Raw genomic sequence first — 19,382 nt, forward strand, 5'->3', positions numbered from 1 at the left:
AACACAAGGAAGGTACAAGGATTAATGTAATATAACATTTTCTTCCCAAACGTTTCTGAGAAGAGATGAACATGTAGTATGTACTGACGTAATGAAGGGCAAGGGTCCAATGTTATTATTGAACAATTGTAACTCAACAGTGCAAAGAAAATGTTGGTTGCTCTCTTATCCACAGACACTGCACCTATGTACCCTCATATGTTTGACTCAAGATAATACACACCATTTACTTCAGTATATTGATTAATGTATCAGTTCAAAATTTGGGAAAACTCAAATGCCAGCCAATGATTTCCCTGCATGCTTGTAATTTCAAACACAGTGGAGAAAGTCTATGCATTTCCACCTCTTCCCCACACAATCTCAGCTGTAAAGGAGGAAAAAAAGTACCTTATTCTGCCTTTCCCAAACTGGCAGCTCTGCTCTGTTGCACAAATAATGCAAATGGTCTTTGAACCATTTACATACTTTAGTCATAACTACAAGCAGAAAAAGGGAAATACAAACCAAAGAAAATGACAAAACATTTATGAAGAGACTGTTCTTTTCAAGGGCACTCATATGAAAATTAGAGTGAGTTAACAATTCCCTCCAAGAACCTCAAGTTTCTCGTGCATGAGACTATCTGCAGATATTTGGTGCACATAACATATCAAAAGCTTTCCAGCTCCCAGAAATTGCACCCACTCCAAGTGACTGGATACAACGTGTAACTAGTCTGATGGTTGAGCATATTTCTAACATTGCAAGAGAACAACTGTACTACTTGTATAGTCAGGAAAAGACAATCCAGATCACCACACCTGGTTCCACCACAGCCTCTGGTTGGGTAATATTCAAGTGGTGGGTGCACACCAGGCCACTGAGCCATAGTCCTTTTTATTTATTGCAGAAAGGACCTGTTTTAGACATGTTATCTGCAGCTTGCACACAAGTGGAGGTGGTGGGATTCAGCATTTGCACATGCATGGAAGGAGAAACGGTAGCACAGACCCTTTCCTCCCACAGGGTCGGGGAGACTGTGTTCCTTATCATGTTGGTCACACATGCATCTCTTGCAATAGGGGAACTGGTCTAGACTTGCACAGTGGAAGGTAGAGCTGCTCATCCTCTGCCATATTCCACACCCTCTTTGGCAAACGCTTTTGGTCCCCTTAATTCCAGCTGCAAACTATCACACAAATTACGTTCCTTCTTCGCCACTAAGCAATGCAGCAGTGGTTGAGGCACTGAAACTGTTCTGGAGATTTTCCACAGAACTTCACAGACTGCAAACTAAGCACGATATTTCCTTCCTTCTTTGCCACTAAGCAATGCACCTATGGCTGAGACATTGAAACATTTTTAGGCATTTTCCACAGGACTTTAAAGTTAAATTTTCACTAACATTGTGAAGATCCAAAGATGGCATAAAATAGCCTCATCCCTTGCCCTAGAAAAAAGAAGTTCTAGGAATGCTCTCAATGATTGTCTGGAGGTAGGTGATAGATGACAAGGACATCTCCTTTTTGGATTATGTTCTAATTAGTACTACTGCCTCATTTGAAATTCTTTTTGTGTAATATTACCTACTCCAAGTAACAAGACCATTAACAGACCCAATGCTGCACTACATTTTCTTCTCATTTTCAAAGCTTTCCCCCAGTTCTCCAGAAGAAAATGCTATGGCCAAAATCACGCCTATGGAAATTCCTCCAGACTGCAAGCAAAATTTATCTAGAACCCTTAAGGCTGCATTGATCAGTTTAAAAATCCTAGTTTAATTCTCATTAGATTTCATTATCTGTAAAAAAGATAAGCTTACTCAAGTGCTCCAATCTGTTCTCATCTGGTTTAGCCCTAATTCTCATTCTTCTGTCAGTTGTAATAACTGTACTAGCTATCTGATTACACAAGCCTATTAACAAAATTACAAGTGAGAATCTACTAACAGTTCTTTTTCCTTCTGTCGTTCGCCTTCCTACCCCAAAAAATACCTGTAAATAAGGAACAACTGTTTCCAGGAGAGTTCAAACTCAGAGCCTGCTGTGCCTGAATCAAACGTCAAGACTACTATCTCATGGGTGCACTTACAAAATTATTCAGAACTACAACATGAAATTAGTTGTAAAATCCATTTAAATTCAAACTTGTTATTCCTCAAATATATGTCATGCATGATTTGTTAGTTTAAGTTTACCGTATTAAACTAATGGGCACAGATATTTGGGTAAACCTGCCCTTAATTTAATACGACCCTTGTTAAATTAAGCAATACTGGAATTTGTCATTTTAACCAGAACAGCAGCTCTATGGAGGCTGATTTTAATAGACCATAACAGAGAAAAATTGGTTAATTATAAAGGATACGCTATCTTCATTTTCACAGGCTATTTAATGCTTACATTGCTTTGATGCACTGGATTGATACATAAATCAAACAGAATAAACATTAAAAATGTCTGCCACAAGTTTAAGCCACTGGAGTTATTTCATACCAAGCTGCTGCTCCCAATGGGGGAAAAAAAAAATCCTCACAGACTGAACTAGTGCTCAGGAAAGCAGCACCAGCAAGTCAAGAAATTTATCCGTGCAAAAAAATCAGAGCCGTCATTCTCTCCTCATCTGCAGTACTTTTGATGAGAACCAGAATGCTGAAAGGTGACTATCTCACCTGCAGACATCTACTGTTCTGGCAAATCCATTTAGTTCCTGATGTATTATGCCATTCCACAGTGATCGTTCACACTTGCACACTTTCCCTGGAGGATTAAATGCAAGGTAATTAGACAAGTCCTCCAGGGAAGAAAGAGGTTTTCACAGGACCCACAGAAAGGTAGAACCAAGGTACGATGATGCCTAGCACACACCAGGCAGCTAATGTGAGGTAACTTCGTGCGCTGACATTTGATACTTAATCTTTCAGTGTGGTTCCTGAAACAAAATATTGAGCTGAATTGCAATACAACTCCAGGGTAGTGGAAGCAAGCCTGAAACAACCTCTTCTATTGTTACACTTTCTGGACTTCGTGTGTGTTGAAGAAATACTGCATGTCTGTGCTGTGCTGAGTGCTGCCATATAGAACTGCCCTTCAAAGTCATGTAAAATTAACCACTCCTGTATCCCTCCTCTTTCCAAGCACAAAGACTAGATTCACAGAAGTAAAACTTCACCAACAGAATCGATGACTTTTATAAAGCTCTTCATTTCACTGCACAGACGCACTTTCTTTCACAGTCATTTTAATCCACTTTTTATTAAGAACAGTACTTTTGGATTTAACCTAGCGTAGGAGTAGTATGCTACCAGAAATCCCCAATTAATCCCATCAGTTTTTCAAAACAGTCAAAGATCACCTAATAAGGCATGAAATGCATTACCATGACTAATACGTAAGCTACCCTAAAGAAAACAATCAAAAGGTAAGGAACTGGATCCACTTATGAAATGTCAGCTTGACATTATAGAATCATACAATATCCTGAGTTGGAAAGAGCACTGAGTTGAACCCCTGGCTCCACAAAGGACCACCCAAACGTCAAACTCTACGTTTGAAAGCGTTGTTCAAATGCTCCTTGAATTCCAGCAGCTTGGGGCCATGCCCACTGCCCTCTGGTGAAGAACCAAGGGTAAGGATGACCCTTTTGGTTGCCAGGGCACACTCCTGGCTCACATTCAACTTGCCATCAAGCAGAACCCCAGATCCTTTTCTGCAGGGCTCCTCTCCACTTTCATGTCCCCTAGTTTGTACCTACAGCCAAGGTTGTTGGTTTGGTTGGGGGGACAGAATCCAGCACTTGCTCTTGTTAAATGTCACATGATTGGCAACTGCCCAATTCTCCAATTTGTCAAGACCTCTCTACCCTCAAGGGAGTCAACAGTCTCTCCTAATTTAGCATCATTCACAAACTTACTTTACATACTTCCAAATCCTTTATCAAAGTAATCGATGAAAACACTGTAAAGAATGGTCCCTAAAATGAAGCCCTGTGGAACCCCAGCAGTGACTGGCTGCCAGCCTTGTGTTTTCCCATTTACAACAGCCATTTGTGTCCAAACCATCAGTCAATCATTCACACACTGCGTTCTGCTTCTGTCTAGCTGTGTGTTAGACTTTTGTCCAGAAGGATATTCTGAGAAACAGCACTGAAAGCTTTGCTAGAATCTGAGAAGATTATATCAGCTGGCTTCTGTTGGTCAGCTATAAGTGGATAACCTTGTCACGAAAGGAGACTATGTTTGTTAAAAAGGACTTCCCCCTCATGAACCTGGACTGGCTATGATCAATGACTGCATTGTCTTTCAGATGTTTTTCAGTAAGCCCCAGAACAATCTTTTCCCTAATTCTGCCAGGCACTGAAGTGACACAGGCCTATAATTACCAAAGTCTTCTTTCTTGCCCTTCTTGAAAACTGGGACAACATTTGCCAGTTTCCAGACTATTGGGACCTCTCCAGATTCCAAAGACTTATGAAAAATAATTGAGAGACATCTCACAATGACATCAGCCAGCTCTTTCAGTACCCTGGCATGAATCCCATAATGCTCCATAGACTTGCATGCATCCAGCTGGAGCAGCAAATCCCACACAAGTTCAGGGTTTGTATCACCTGTGTGGTATTCCCAATTGACAGCTGAGAAGTTTAAGTGACCAATAAGGACAAAGGCAGTTGATCTAGAGGTGTCTCTGAATTAAAGAATAAATCATCAGCATCATGATGATCCTGGCTGGGTGGCCTAAACTCTCAAACTGAGTTCATATCGAATTTCTTGTCCCTCGTAGGTCAATTCTGCCCTTCTCTTCCTTTCACCTGAAGGGAAGAGTAGCAGAAGTGAAGTGAGGACTTGAGAGGATAAAATCCCTCCTGAATGTCCCGTGGTCCAACACAGTCACTCCACTTTTCCTCTTCCTGATTATAACTTCTCTTTCCACCACTTATCTGGGAAATACAGGCAGCTCCAGCACTTGGCCTGTCAAGAGGATTAAGAATTCTGTTTCTTTGGGTACACACAGTTTCACTTAGAACCTGTGTATCTTTCATATATTAATCATAAATGTACCCATAACTCCTTCCATGCATCTGGAAAGCATTATGCAGGGATCACTGGAAAAATAACTTTTCAGAGCTTCAGTCTGCAGTACAGCAGTTGCTAATATGGTGATCACATTGTTGAGTTCCAGTGTTCACTTATCACACACGTGAAGAAGGTGGCTCCTCCAGAAAATGCCCATCTCCCAGGGCAGTGATTTCCATTTTGCCAATATAGAATAATATGACTATATTTGTGGTTTATCCTAAACCCTTGTATTAAGTCAGTGTCCTCTTACAAAGAGGGTAGGCTTGGTGAAAACGTCAGCTGATGTTAGATTCTCTTAAAGGTCAGACACCTAACCACACAGACCAAACAGATGGGAAGATAAAGAATCTCCTTAGAAAAAGTACAAGTGACAGTAGTTTAAAAGCAAATGTCCTTGCTTGTGAGCTTTGCCATTCCCCTTATTGTCAACACTCCACTATCGTATACAGTATGATTTCCTTGAGGAGGAAGGTTCCATCCAGAGGGTGCCCACAGTGCTAGCATAGGAGACTTTCAATCATCTCTGCAGTTAATACAGGGCACAAAGTGAACGTCACTACTGTTAATGCATACAGTAGCAAATAGCACACGTGCAGAGATGGGGGTAGTGAAGAACGGGCAGCTGTAAAGGGACACCGGTATTTTCAAGAGCACTACAAGCACCTGGCTAGCCACAGTAACACATCCAGCCCGTTCTCTTATTACATCCTAACCTGGTCATCTTAAAGCATTAAGAGCCCCTGACTTCACCTAGGCTCTTTCACTTGCCAGAACAAACATAATTGTTCAAAATCACCACTTAAAAATATCCTGGTTTCATCTACCAGAGCATAGCAAGAATTTGTTTTGACTCAGAGATATACGCACCTTGCTGACTAGACACATTAGACATCACATACCAAAGGAAAATTAACTTACCAGACAAGACAACTGAGGAAATAACAATAAAAAAGGCTTGAAAAATTAATTGCCTTTCAGAAGCGCAATGAATACGTTAGGCAATCATACCAATTGAGTATTTGACTTGGCACCTAAGAGCAGCAGTATTTTTCTTTTTGGCTCTGGGCTGTCATTTCTTGCCACAAAATATTTAAGTTTAAACATATGCTCAGTTATAGATCTTGAGAAAAATACCTTGGGAAAATGTAAACTGAAACAAAAGACCGTGTTTCTTTCCCAGAACTAAAAAACCAACATAAATCACCACGGTATCCGTTTAAGCGTTTAAGTCAAATTAATATTTACCCATGAGCTGGATCCAAAGCTATTGCCCTGGGCTGATCGAGGTCTTGCCAGAAGAGAACTTTTCTAGATGTTCCATTGAGATTAGCGACTTCTATCCTATTGGTTTCTGAATCTGTCCAGTAAAGTTTTTTCCCAATCCAATCACATGCCAGGCCATCCGGGGAAACCAGACCAGAAATGATGACATTCTGCACCACATTCCCAGTTTGGTTAATGTAAGTTTGCTTGATGGCTTCTTCGCTCACATCTGTCCAGAAAACGATGCCTTGCGAATACTGGAAGTCAACCGCAGCAGCATCCTCTAAACCACTGACCACCACAGTGGACTCCAGCTTCGTGCCTCCAGCATCCACAAGTCGAACATCCCGACGGTTGGCAAAAAGCAGGAAGGGAGACGCTACAGAAGAAAAAACAAAAACACATTAGCATTATTACTACATAATAATATAAAGTAGAGGTATAAATATAAATGCACCACCAGGGCAGGCACTACAGCAGAAGAAACAAGGAAAAGAAAAACACACAGTACCCATAAACTGTCGCCTCCATTCAGCAGAAAAAGGACTAAAAGAGAAGACAGGGATGAGTAGAGCCAATTTCTTACCCACAACAGGGTCTTCAGACAGAGGCCCTTCTAACAGTTTGTCCAAAACTAATGTAGAATTCACTCTTAAATATTAGCATTACAAGTAAAGACCAACACAGGTAAGGTATTTCCAGTGTTAATGTTGCCATCTTTTCTGCCCAATGTTAACTGTGAATGCCCCAAATCACGTGCACAGGTCCTTTCAAATAATTCATGACCCAAGTTTAGAATAAAATTCTTCACGGTTTAAAGTTTCTCATGATGTTGGAAAGGCACACAGAAGACAATACTGATACATTTTAGTAGCAGGCTGGAAGCTAGCAGTACTAGGCACCACAAGCTGAAATGCTCGTACAAGGTGCCTTCAACTCATCCCTCCCCACAGAGTATTACAAAACTCCAGGAAACGAAGAACAAAAGTGGGTCCTTCAGAGGACCCACTATAAATGGGGAGTGAGGTAAAGGGTAGATTCAGGCAAAGGGATGATTTGATCCCACTGCTTCTTTCAGAAGAGAACATTAAGCAGACCTACCACTGAGCAACAGCCAAATAAACCACTTTATTTCTCCCTTAAAAATACACCCTCACCTTCTTCATCCAGCAGTAAACGAGAAAAATGTTCATCTTCAGGTACGGCTGTAGACAGCAGCAGTTATGTCACTGTGCCAGCCACAGCTGCAGGCTGTTAGGAGAATTCCAGTATTCAGAAAAAGCCACTAGCTGCTGGAAGGAATGGAGCTGCCTCAGCTTCTCTACAGATGGCTGAAGCCTGGTAGGGATCTTATGTCATGAAATTTCTATTTGCCCTTGCATTTCACTCTGAAGCCCTGTACCCTTCTCCACCTCAATCCCACTTCTACATCAGGCAGCAGTGGCTGGAGGCCTACACTGGCCAGCTCTTAGACTCACGTGCCATTATTCTATTCAGTGCTTCTGCTTCCAACATATACCCAGCAGAGGTGCATAAGCTTGCCACTCAACACAGAATGGAGCAGCAATGACAGATATGTTATTTCATCTTGTACGGCTTCAAGCCTGTGATATAAATACCTCTGGTTTCAAATTCACATTACTGTATCTAATAGATGAGGATTAGCTCTTGATATTGACTTTCAGATTCAGTTCCTCCTGTACTTTAAAAAGAAGGCACTTCACTCAAGCTTGGAGTCACAAGTCTGCTATGCAGGCAGCCCATCACGTGCCATTGCTTTTCTCATGAACTCTGGCTCCACATGCACTGGAGAATACATGCCACAGCACAGGACCAAGTGCAGCACATCTGTGACAGCAGTTTGTGTATTTCTGTGCAGGCCAAGGGCCTACAACTCAACATCAGATGAAACTAAAAACATGCACAAAAATTAAGCCTTTTATTAATGCCCTGCATGGCCTTTATTCCTCAAGTCAGGAAAGAGGTGGCTTTATTTTTTTGTTTTGGAGGAAGTCTGTACCAATGAAAGTAACAAGGAAAATTAAAATCAGCTGCTGGTTTTGATGAGGGTCTTGGACAGCAAAGACACAGACAACTGTTAACACGAATGTTTCAGTGTGAATGTCTTTTTTTTCCTCCTTACAACATTTATAACTCAGAACAGTTTACATAGCTTGAAGATAATTATTTGTTAAGAAATGAAGTCCTGGTAACATTCTCGTCTCATTTCCTAACTTGCCACTTCCTTCTCTCTGTCATCTTTAAAAGCACTAGTGATATCATGAAAGCCCAACAGGTTACTTATTGAAAGCAGAAGAAAAAACATTTAGAATGCAAAGTGCTTGTTTTCCTCTCTGCAACTCATTGTTTCCCCAAAGCTATGTCTATTTTAAGTGGCACTATACCAAACCATCTGAACACTTGGAAAGTTTGATGTTAGCAGGCTCTGTGTAAGTCACAAGTTCTCTGAGGCAGAGGATTTTTCATTTATGCATAATTGCCTTACCAAAGTTGTCCCATATCCAGCTGAAGACTAAATCCATAAAAAGTCTACAGACAAATATATATATATATATATATATATATAATCCCAAAAATGTTTTAAGGAATATGAATGGGCAAGTTTTCATTTAGACATTTCCACACTGAAGCCATTATAAACATTGCTACACTGGAAAAAACAAACTGAAATATCAAGTTCAGTCAACAGCAGAGGAACTCAACAGCTTCTTAACTAAAGATCAGACACGAACAATGTCTAATCCAATCAGTATCAATGTTACCCCAGTTCCCCATCGCTTTCAAGAAATTTCTTCCCCACTGATGCACACAGCAGGACAACAGCATACAGATAACGCATTAACTACTGTGCCCACTGTCACTTCCATGCTTTGGAGTTGTCCTGATTGAAGTACAGATGCATTGTGTTCCCTATGAACAACCAGCAGGGAAATTGTACCAACCTGCTTGCAATTGTGGTAAGATTTGACTGCATTTGTACATTGATATAAACTGATTGATTACTGAAAGATGCAGAGTCCATCCTTTCTGAAAGCAAATGAGAATTTAATTTCTTTTAGAGAAAAATAAACACATTTGGCAGATATTGCCAATTATATTCAATTCTCCACTCCTTCCCACTATCCTGTTTTATTCAGAACGTGTTTTACAAATCTCATTGCAGAGCCCTTTTAGAGAACTGCTGGCACGGAGAGGAAAAAAATAAAAGCAGTGATGAAAAAAACAAAAAAAAAGGAACTGATAAAGGAACTGAATCTCAGCATCGCTTCTGGCTTGGAATGCTGCTGAAGAAATACAACCTCTCTCAACTTGACAAGCACCAAAGTGAGAAGACAGGCTAAATGTGTTTCCATGGCCTTGCACTTAACGCCTTAGGTCAGAACTTGTAAGGCAGTGGCAGCGTGACACCCTACCAGCAGGCAAAGGCAGCTCTGTTAACTGTATGGCAAATAAATAGAGCCTCTGAGATAATCCAACAGAAGTTCACACAATTTTACAAACTTCCAACTTTCTCAGCTACCAAACAATAAATCTACAAGGGGCAACCAAAGTAGATGTGATTCAAGAAAGACAAGTAAGACAATTATCTTTATACGTACCATTAGTACTTTACAAACAAGAGATGGGCCCTTTGGGCAGCCAAACTTTTTTTTCCCCTCCAAATGTTAGAATGGGAAACCAAACAAACTCTAAAAGCAACATAACCAATTATGTTGACAAAACAATTAATTTGCTATGCCATCACCAAACCACCCACCACACTGGAGATTCAAGATCATCCCACCAGCACACGGTGCACAATAATTTTTAGTTCTACCTGTATGCAGAATAGAAGGTCCATCTTCAAAAGCACGTAAACCAACCTCAAGTCATTCTGTCCTACTAATACACATGAATTCCTGAAAGACATGAAGATTCCCCTATGTTAAGGGGTCTGGAACTAGGTGGTCCATGAGGTCCCCTTCCAACTCAAGCCACTCTATGATTTCATCTTCATAAGTCTAGTGTACAACTCTCAACACGGCAAACTGGAAAGCCAGTTAACAACAGAAAGACAGTTAATAACAATTGCTATTCTTACCACTGTCGCCTTCTTCACCCTACAAACTCAGTCATGTTTATTCCATTGAACCACCAATGCATTTCTACAGAAGTCTGAGTGGAAGCAGTAATTTGTAAACATTCTCACTATAGGCTGTATACAAACCCACACACGGTCAGCTCATTTTGTATCCCACTCCAGCCTCTTCTGAAGCCTCATTTTACTAAGGGGCAGTAGGGAAAGAGAGAGACATGATGAGGACTCCAAAAACTAGCTTTTTATTAGCACTGACCTTCAAACAAATGCATATGTTAAACAACAAGATGCAAGATACCTTGCTTGAGAAGTGATTTTGTGGTTAGCAAGTTACAAGGGTCTCAAAGGAATGCTTAGTTCTACGTTCTATTTTGATCAGCAATGCTCCTGACAACTGTAAATTGCTTGAAAAGGGAAACCAACTTCTATTTTGAAAAGAGAAAAGAATGAACAGTATAACGATGAATGTGGAGGACAAGCTGTTTACAGCCTATTACCACCCAACTGAAAGGGCAACATTTTAATGTAGCTAGCAAAAAAAGAAAAAAGTTGTTCTCTTTTTCATTAAAGTTAGAACAGTTCATATTTTTCCATAATAGGAAATAGTTAAAACTTCCATACATAGTTGGAGCTCACAATACTCTGATAAAGCAAAAGGAGAAGATGAAGTCTCATGAAATATCAAACAAAATGTAGATAGGTAACGATCTAAACTTCTGTAGCTTAGGTACAGATTTGCAGCAACTCTACAATCATACAATAGCTGCAGAACATCACTCCATTCTAGAAATAAACTATATTCAACAAACACTGCTTTGCTAATTCTGCTAATTGGAAAACATATCCTTGGGTTTATGGCAGAGCTATTTATATGGAGGAGCATGCAAAAAGAGGCTGAAAATACAGCTTCTAGTGAGTTTGTTAACTGATATGAAAGCAGTCCTGACTAGCCTGGGTTCAATTTCCAGCTTTGCTATAGATTTTCTGAATGCTCTTGGGCAAATTATGGAATCATAGCTTTTACCTGCCCCAGAAAAGATGATTAAAGGAACTGTGGTCCCGCTATATAATTTATTTGGTCAACCACTATACATAGGTATCAGTTTCAGCAGTCTACAACAGCTCACTTACCTATGCCCTTATCTTATTAAGTGATAAGTCAAGGGGGAATGGCTCTAAACAAAGAGAGGAGAGTTAGGTTAGATGTTAGGAGGCAATACTTTACTCAGACAGCAGTGATGCCCTGGCACAGGCTGCCCAGAAAGTCTGTGGATGCCCCATCCCCAGTGGTGTTCAAGGCCAGGTTGGACAGGGCCCTGGGCATCCCAATCTGGTGGGGGGTGGAACTGGGTGGGCTTTAATGTCCCCTCCTACTCAAGCTATTGTATGATTCTGTGAAAACCCTGACGATTGCACTCATGCATTTATGTGACCTTCAGAACCAGTCTTTGCTATTAGGTTCAGTAATCATTCTGAAAACCAGTCTGATACTCGTTTACATATTAATATGAAGATGACCATTGACAGCAGAGCACATCACCAGTTGCTGGTGAAGCTCCAGTAAGACAAGCTGAGGCTGTCCAGTTTTAAGCAGTGATATTTTCACTGTTGTTTGATACCTGTTCACATGCCTACGTTTTGTCTGCACTCCCTTGCAGTTGAAGAAGGCATGACAATTCCTGGCACATGCAGAGTTCTTCCTCTTGAAAACACTGGAAGAGCAAAACCCAGAGTACAGCAGAGGAGAAGAGCCTTGCTTAACCATTCTTCAAACATTTATCTGGGCTAAAGGTCATGGAAAGGCTTGGCTGTGCCTTTAACAGGAGCAACCAAGGACCGGGGAGCCTGGCTCACAACACAGAGCCAAGGTCTCATTTTAAGAAGCATACCAACTAACACAGCTACACAAAATAACAGCACGTGCAACAGCTTATACTGTAAATATTCTATCAATTCTTAGCAGGATAAGCGCACAGGAGACCTCTGTGGTTAAGCCATCTATAGTGCTGGACAGAGAGACGAGCATATAATTCTTGCAGCAGTCCATGTCCCAGACCACAAAAACACTCATTACCATGGAACAAAAACAACCCCCACACACGCTGCCACAGGCTCACAAGATGGCAAAAACAAACATGTCAAAACTTTTGCACCCAAGTGTGTACAGTCTTACAGAAACGCTAAGAGGGGATATGGGGCCAGCATGCATGCGTCAGCTTTCTAGACTTAAAAACAGCTGCTGTACAGAAACAGACCATGTAAGTACAGTCACAGCAGCTCTAAACCAGTTCTAGAGGACAAAATGCTCTAGCGTTCTTTCAGTATCTAAAGGGGGACTATAAGAAAGAAGGGGACGGACTGTTTAGCAGGGGCTGCTGTGACAGGACACGGGGAAATGGTTGCAGACTAAATGAGGGAGATTTGGACTGGATATAAGGAAGAAGTACTTTACAAAAAGGGCTGTGGGACACTAGCACAGACTGCCCTGAGAGGTGGTGGATGCTCCATCCCTGGAGACACCCAAGGTCAGGCCGATTTAATGTAGGTGTCCCTGTTCATTGCAGGGGAGTTGGACCAGGCGGTCTTTAAGGGTCCTGCCATCTCAGTATGGAATTGTAGAATAATTTAAGCGATCCCTCTTTTTGTTCAGCTCTAATTCTTTTGGAACACGTGGAAACTAGGCCTCTGATACGAAGCGTAAGGCTGCTTCCAAACATTCAGGGAAGGAAATTATTTCACATGCCGTCACTCTGTTGGGTGTTATCCCTATTTTTCATGGCTTAGCTCAAGGAGTGAGAGACAGCAGCTGGTGGCAGCAGGAAGCTCATGTGCCAGAACACAGAGACTGCTAACTAGAGCCATTAGAAAAAACAAACCACCAACACAACAGGAAAGAAGGTAAAAAGGAGAGAGATTGGTTCATGGAAGGATGGGAGCCAAGGGTTTTGTCAACCCCACCTCTTTAAATAAATCCAGCACCTCAGAAAACAAGAAGAGAATGGCCTATACAAATCCCACAGCTACACCTGTTCATTTTACACTTTGCTTTTCTTCCTTAAAAACCCTGAGCTCTGTATTCTGGACCCCAGTTCTTTTTGCTGGCAGCTGCTGCTGCTGCAGAGGATCTGAAATCCATTGATCACCAACTTCAAAAACATAGATTAAATGTTGATCTTCCTGTACAAACTACACATATTCGATCTGAGTTTAAACATGCCAGATACAGTCCTCCAAAGAATAGAGGACTGCGACTTTCATCCTAAAACCCACTATTCTAGATAAGGTGAATTCCTAGTGTAATTACGAAATGAAAGAATACTCCTGCTGCAACAGAGGTAGGTGAGAGCAATTTGTCAAGCTGACTCAAAACCATGGCCCCTCAGTTCTACTCCCACATTTGCAACCTCAGTGGACCTGGGCAGGTGCTTCAGCAGCATGTGCCAGGCATCATTTGTAAAAAATTAAAGAAAAATAAAAATCACCCACTACAAACCTTCCCCTTCTGCTGTTAATTATCCCAGAAGGCTGTCATGAGGCCAACCTAACACTTGTTCACAAGGCACTTTCAGCAGAAGTACTATGCCTTTTATCCCTGCCACCAGCACCTCTGTGAGTCAGGGAGTGAATGTGTGGGTCAATGAGCTGTAAGGGCCCTGCTCTTTAGAGACAGACAGCTTAAATTCCCACTTCAACAGGGAGATATATGCCTTCTCCCATATCCCACTCCTCTAACCATTCAGGTAAATCCACCTGATGATAATTTCCTTCTCTTTTACAATTAATTTAATTTCAAGTGCAATTAAGGTCTGAAATTCGGGGGGGGAAAGGTTTTATTTTAAACCAGTAAGAACATCCCATGTTTATGCACAGAGCAGATAACTATATACTGTATAGCAGAGTACCACTGCTAGAAGACATCTTGGAGCTCAGCCCTCTATTTGCCATGAGGCTGCTCATCCACTGACGTACCCTCAAGAAGCCATGGAGCTTTAGGTACAAATGTGTTTGAGGGAAGGCCTACGCAAATCACCCATAAGCTCAAGGGACATCTGGTTTAGGGCCCACAGAAAAGAGTAAGGAAAAAGTTCAGTGGGTTCAGAAAGGACACGATGTATGGGAATCTAAGAACTTTTTCTCCTTTCAGAAGAAGTGCTGAGGAGGAAGGGAGAAAAACAGAAGCAAAATAATAGCCCAGCCAGTAAAAGCTTTTAGGAGAGGATAAAGATTACGCACTCTCAGTGACAGGAGAAAGGGCACACTTGAAGACATTAGGTTCTTCAGGCCCTGGCTTTGCCTTTTTTGTTAGCACGGTTGGGGCACAGAGAAAAAACATGCACCAGAGATACCAGAACATGCTACAGAAAGCTGTAGAATTGCTCTCAAAAGGTTGCAGTTGGATAGCCATTCCTCACAAACATTTTTTGTACAACCAATTCTTGCCCCAGCAAAGGAGTTTCATCTGTGTTCCTTGAAGCGCTCAGCAACAAATAACAAGAAAAGCACACACCTATCCCAGCAACAAAACAACCACACCACTGTTCCTCTGTTAGCCACTCAAAACAGATGCATTTAGTACATTTATCTAATACTAATGTTCAAATATTATGGTAAAATACCAAGACAAACTGCCAGCCAGCTTTTGTAGTTTGTTCCTTTTAAAATAAACAGCAAGATATTGGTGTTGGTTTACTTTAAGATCTTGTGTTATTTTCTGCATTGTGGAAGATTCTCCCCCCAAAACAACAGTGTTTTACGAAGACAAAAAGATTGAATTTAGCGTTGATTTTGTCTGTCAGCCTATGGCTTGTTACTCCTAACACTGCTGTTGATAGCAAAATACAGTGCTCTGATTACACATGATTTCATCTCAACTGGCCTGAATTAATTCATCTCCCCTGGATGAAAGGTGTGAAAGGATTTCTCTGAAGAAATCCAAAGGTATTTTTCATTCCTACCCTTCCCCCAGCCCCTTTTTTTTTTTTTCTCTTCTCATTCCTTCTTTGAAATGTTGGATTCGTTCAGATTCTCTGGGAGGGCAAGAAGTGTTTTGAAACTTTCCAACAGCACACTCTGAACTTACTCATTGTTTTCTCTTGCTTCCACAAGTAATTACATTACCTACTTCAAGTAAAAAGCTTTCACATACCAGAGAAGGCAAACCACTGGCTTTGGTGGGCATAATCCAGCAGGACCCCACCTCTGCAGAGGGTGGAAACAAGCTCCCTGAGAATCTTTAAGATCATTTTCCTATGGACATATTTTCAAGGGGGGGGTTCCTCAAACTTTTCTTTCTTTTCCCACAGACCACCCATTAAGCACACCACATGCACTCCCCTCCTGGTGTACGAGGCAATAGCTCTCAGACTGTCCTTAATATCCCTGTAGCAAATACTGAAATTAGTTACATGGAACAGCACATTTCATCATCTCTGAGCAGAGTTCAGCAGCTGTAAAGAAGGACAGCCAAGCCCATGTGAGCAGCCAACACAGCAGAGACCACCAAGCAGCACGCAGAACAGTGTTTAGAGAGCTGCTGAAAAACTAAATAAAAAACTAAATATCAGCAGAGATGTGGGGAAACTTAGATGAAGCTGCTCAGATACGTGTAAGGTAAGACACACAAGCACTTCAGCTGTTTTGTTTAGAGGAGAACACAATTCACTGGAGAAGAAAGCAATTTTCATCTGGTCTGTTTTGTTAAAAAGAGGAAATTTCTAAGCATTATTGCAAAACTCCTGGCTCTTGGCTATCTCTCTTTATGTACTGCATAACTGGTATTCAGCCAAACAGTTGTGAGGACTGCAGTCTCATGCAATTCTGTCTACTTAATGCTAAACAGATATTGTCTCTGCAGTCTGAACCTCCACCTCTTCCTGACCTCAGGTTTCCCATCTGTGCATTCTACAGAGGTTAAAATAGCCATAGGATTTTCCAGTTTCGACACAGCAAAAAAGCAAAAGTATACTGTTCACAACAGCTTGTTTATTCTTCTGAGGGGCCCACTGCAACTTGTGATTTTAAGTGTAGCATTTCTGAAGAAGTACAATCTACATAACAGCTTCAGTGCAAATATGGACTCTATTCAGGATTGGAACATTTTTCTTCCAAGTGGGAATTAACAGCAAGCTCTGAAAACTAGCACCCACAAGTCAACTGCTGAGTTTGGGACTGGTTAGATTTCAACCTATATTGAGTTCCAAGGGTGTTAAAACTGAGAACTACCATCAGATTTCAGCAACGAAAGCCAAAGCTTCACTGAAAATCCCAGCCTAAATACAGACAGCAAATCCCACACCTTTCACAACCATGTCTTGATGAACAAGCGATCAGCCACACCTCACAGGTTTAATGTGTCAGCTAAGATAACAACTGCCATCTGTAAGAATGGCTTTTTATGAGAATGCATCGGCACCAGTTACTACCATAGTACCAGTGAGAGTGTATGTTAAACGAAAACCTACTGCAACATTAACAAGCTTCTCCATCTCCTGCAGGAGTAAAGCAAACCTCTCTGTGCCATCATATATATATTTAAGACACAAATCCACCTGTAAAGGTCCTTCTTATGTTCTGAAGGGACATTAGCTCTCATTTCCATCTGCAGAAAAACCTGCCTGTTTTGACAGGAGAAAGCAAACAGAAGAAAGGCAAATAAGGCCAAAGCCATGCAGCCTCTGGTTACTCTCCTGCCCATTATGGACCCCAGACCAAAACTTGTTTCCAAGTCTTGATGCCACCCTCCCACCTCAGACATGTTTCTCACATCACCTATGCTTGGGCTTTATCCATGGCTATGTATCACCGGAAAAACAAAAACCAAAAAACAACCAACCAAATAACCAACCCAGACTCCAACAAACCAATTAATAACTATGAGTTCACAACGAATTAGTGAGCTACAAAAAACAGAACCAAAAATCTTAAATAGCTATTATTTAATTCAACCTTTTAAGATTTCAAGGCCCCACATTTCTACTCTCTCCCAGATTTTCTTCAATTCTGAATATCTAGAGGCTCGACACCTATTTCAAGAAAACAAGTGAGATATTCTGAGGCTGAATTCCTGAAGACACGAACTACAGAAATAGTTACAGACTGACAGAATCTGCCAGCTTCTGAATATAAACTACACGCATTCAAATCCAGAGAGCCAGCTTGATGCTGGAGGTACAGGCATGACAACAGCGTTTATGGAAGCATCCTTAAGTGAAACATTATAGAGACAAGTAGCACAGCAACTATTTTATGTTTCTTCAGCTAGGCTGGAGTGTATACTTTGTTACTTTACTGCTCTCTTTCGCAGACCTTCTGGAAGCTCACAGGACCAGAAAGGATGGAAGAGACCTCCAAGATCGTCTCGTCCAGCCATCAACCCTTCACCATCACGCTCAATAAATCATGTTCCTAAGTACCACATTTCCATGGTTCTCAATCACCTCCAGGGACAGTGACTCCATCACTTCCCCAGGCAGTCTGTTCCAATGTTCAATGAAGATGATTTTTCTAATATCCATATCCAGAACCACTCGGTGGCATAACTTAAAGCCATCCCCTCTTGTTATTTCCAGTATTCATTTGCTGGCAGGATTATTTTGGTGAGGTACCAATTTCCAGCCTAGAGTTCAGACTGATCTTCCCTAATTTGCGATACAGTTGAGCTATCAGTGAGCAAGCCACATACACTGCCAACTCAAAAGAAAAGTAAATGCTCAGGGAAAACATTACTCAAGCACTTCTGTCCAACGGAGAGACATACTGTCAGCTCTGTTAGGTAATCGTTTGGGACTAACCCAGGGAGTTGGAGTTAATATAGCCAACAGCAGGAGACCTCTCCAAAAGGTATTTGGATCCACAGTGACAACTGGTAGATGCCAGCTAATTGCTAAAGGAATGCGATCCAGTCTCTGAAGCAAGGATATCACCAGTCACAGAGCAACATTCACTCACAAACCTATAGCTCACCCAGAACAATTCAAGCTAACCACACACTCTGCACACATGTTAACAGTACCACCACTGAAGGGAATACTGGAATTAATTTGCATTACCAGCAGAGTGCAGGTATGTCCCAAAGAGCACAGGATGCGACCACAGCCTCATGAATCAATTTATGAAAATCGCTGTATGCAATGGCATTACGGCACCCTTTTTAGCCAACTGAATCACTCATAGTTCAGAAACAGTTTAAGCCTGAAGTTTAATTCAGGAAAAAAAGAGTATATATTTTTTTTTTCCCAAAAAAATTCTGTACAGCAAACACACACACAATGCATTTTTGCAGTCCTTCTACACCTACAGAATTTGCAAATGGAAAACCTGATGCAACACAACGGAAAGGTTCCCCCCTTGCCCTTCCCATTGCTTCATTTGCAAGATACCTCTTAGATTTCTACTACAGATTAACAATCTAGTGAAATAATCTTTACCATTTCAAAATTTTTCCATGCATCCTTTCAAATATAGGAAGATAAACAGGCATGATTCAATGCATTCTGAAAAGGCAGAAACTGTATGTAGTAAGAGAAACTGATAATCCTACCCAGATGATGAAAATCTTCAGAGTTGATGCCTTTTTAAGTTGAAGGAAGACTGGAATTTCGGCTGATCTTGGAAGCATACTTCTACTCTGTTTACTATGACCATTTTAACGCAAAATGAAGTCAGATTTATTTTCCTCTCAGACCCTTGGCAAACTTTTGTCAAAAGTTGAAGAAGCATTAGAGAATCTGTGTTCAAAATTTCACTTCCAGCTATTTATGGCCAGATGTTTCAGAAAAAGCTAAATTTTCAGACGTGTCATGCCTTTGCCTCCACAACACTTAACAACAGTCAGACTTATAGAATAATACAGAAGACAGCAGAAAAAACATATATATTCCTTCATGTCGTTCCAGCAGGACAAACACTGGCCTCACAGAGGGAAAAAAAATAAAAAAATAAGGAGCCATAAGGAATGAATTT

The 19,382-nt window shown here is 41.1% G+C and overlaps 1 protein-coding gene across 2 annotated transcripts in view; it reads right to left on the bottom strand.

The window, feature by feature from the left end:
* LRP5 (LDL receptor related protein 5) overlaps nt 1-19,382 on the bottom strand; it is a 129,091-nt gene that overhangs the window by 92,105 nt on the left and 17,604 nt on the right. For both annotated transcript variants that reach the window (XM_065755109.1, XM_065755110.1), the window contains exon 2: nt 6,305-6,701. In XM_065755109.1, the coding sequence (XP_065611181.1) occupies nt 6,305-6,701 (397 nt within the window). The remainder of the gene's footprint in view (nt 1-6,304; nt 6,702-19,382) is intronic.

Source organism: Cyrtonyx montezumae, unplaced genomic scaffold (genome assembly GCF_038088225.1).
Source record: "Cyrtonyx montezumae isolate F1298 unplaced genomic scaffold, pur_monq_1.0 scaffold_10, whole genome shotgun sequence".
Lineage (NCBI taxonomy): Eukaryota > Metazoa > Chordata > Aves > Galliformes > Odontophoridae > Cyrtonyx > Cyrtonyx montezumae.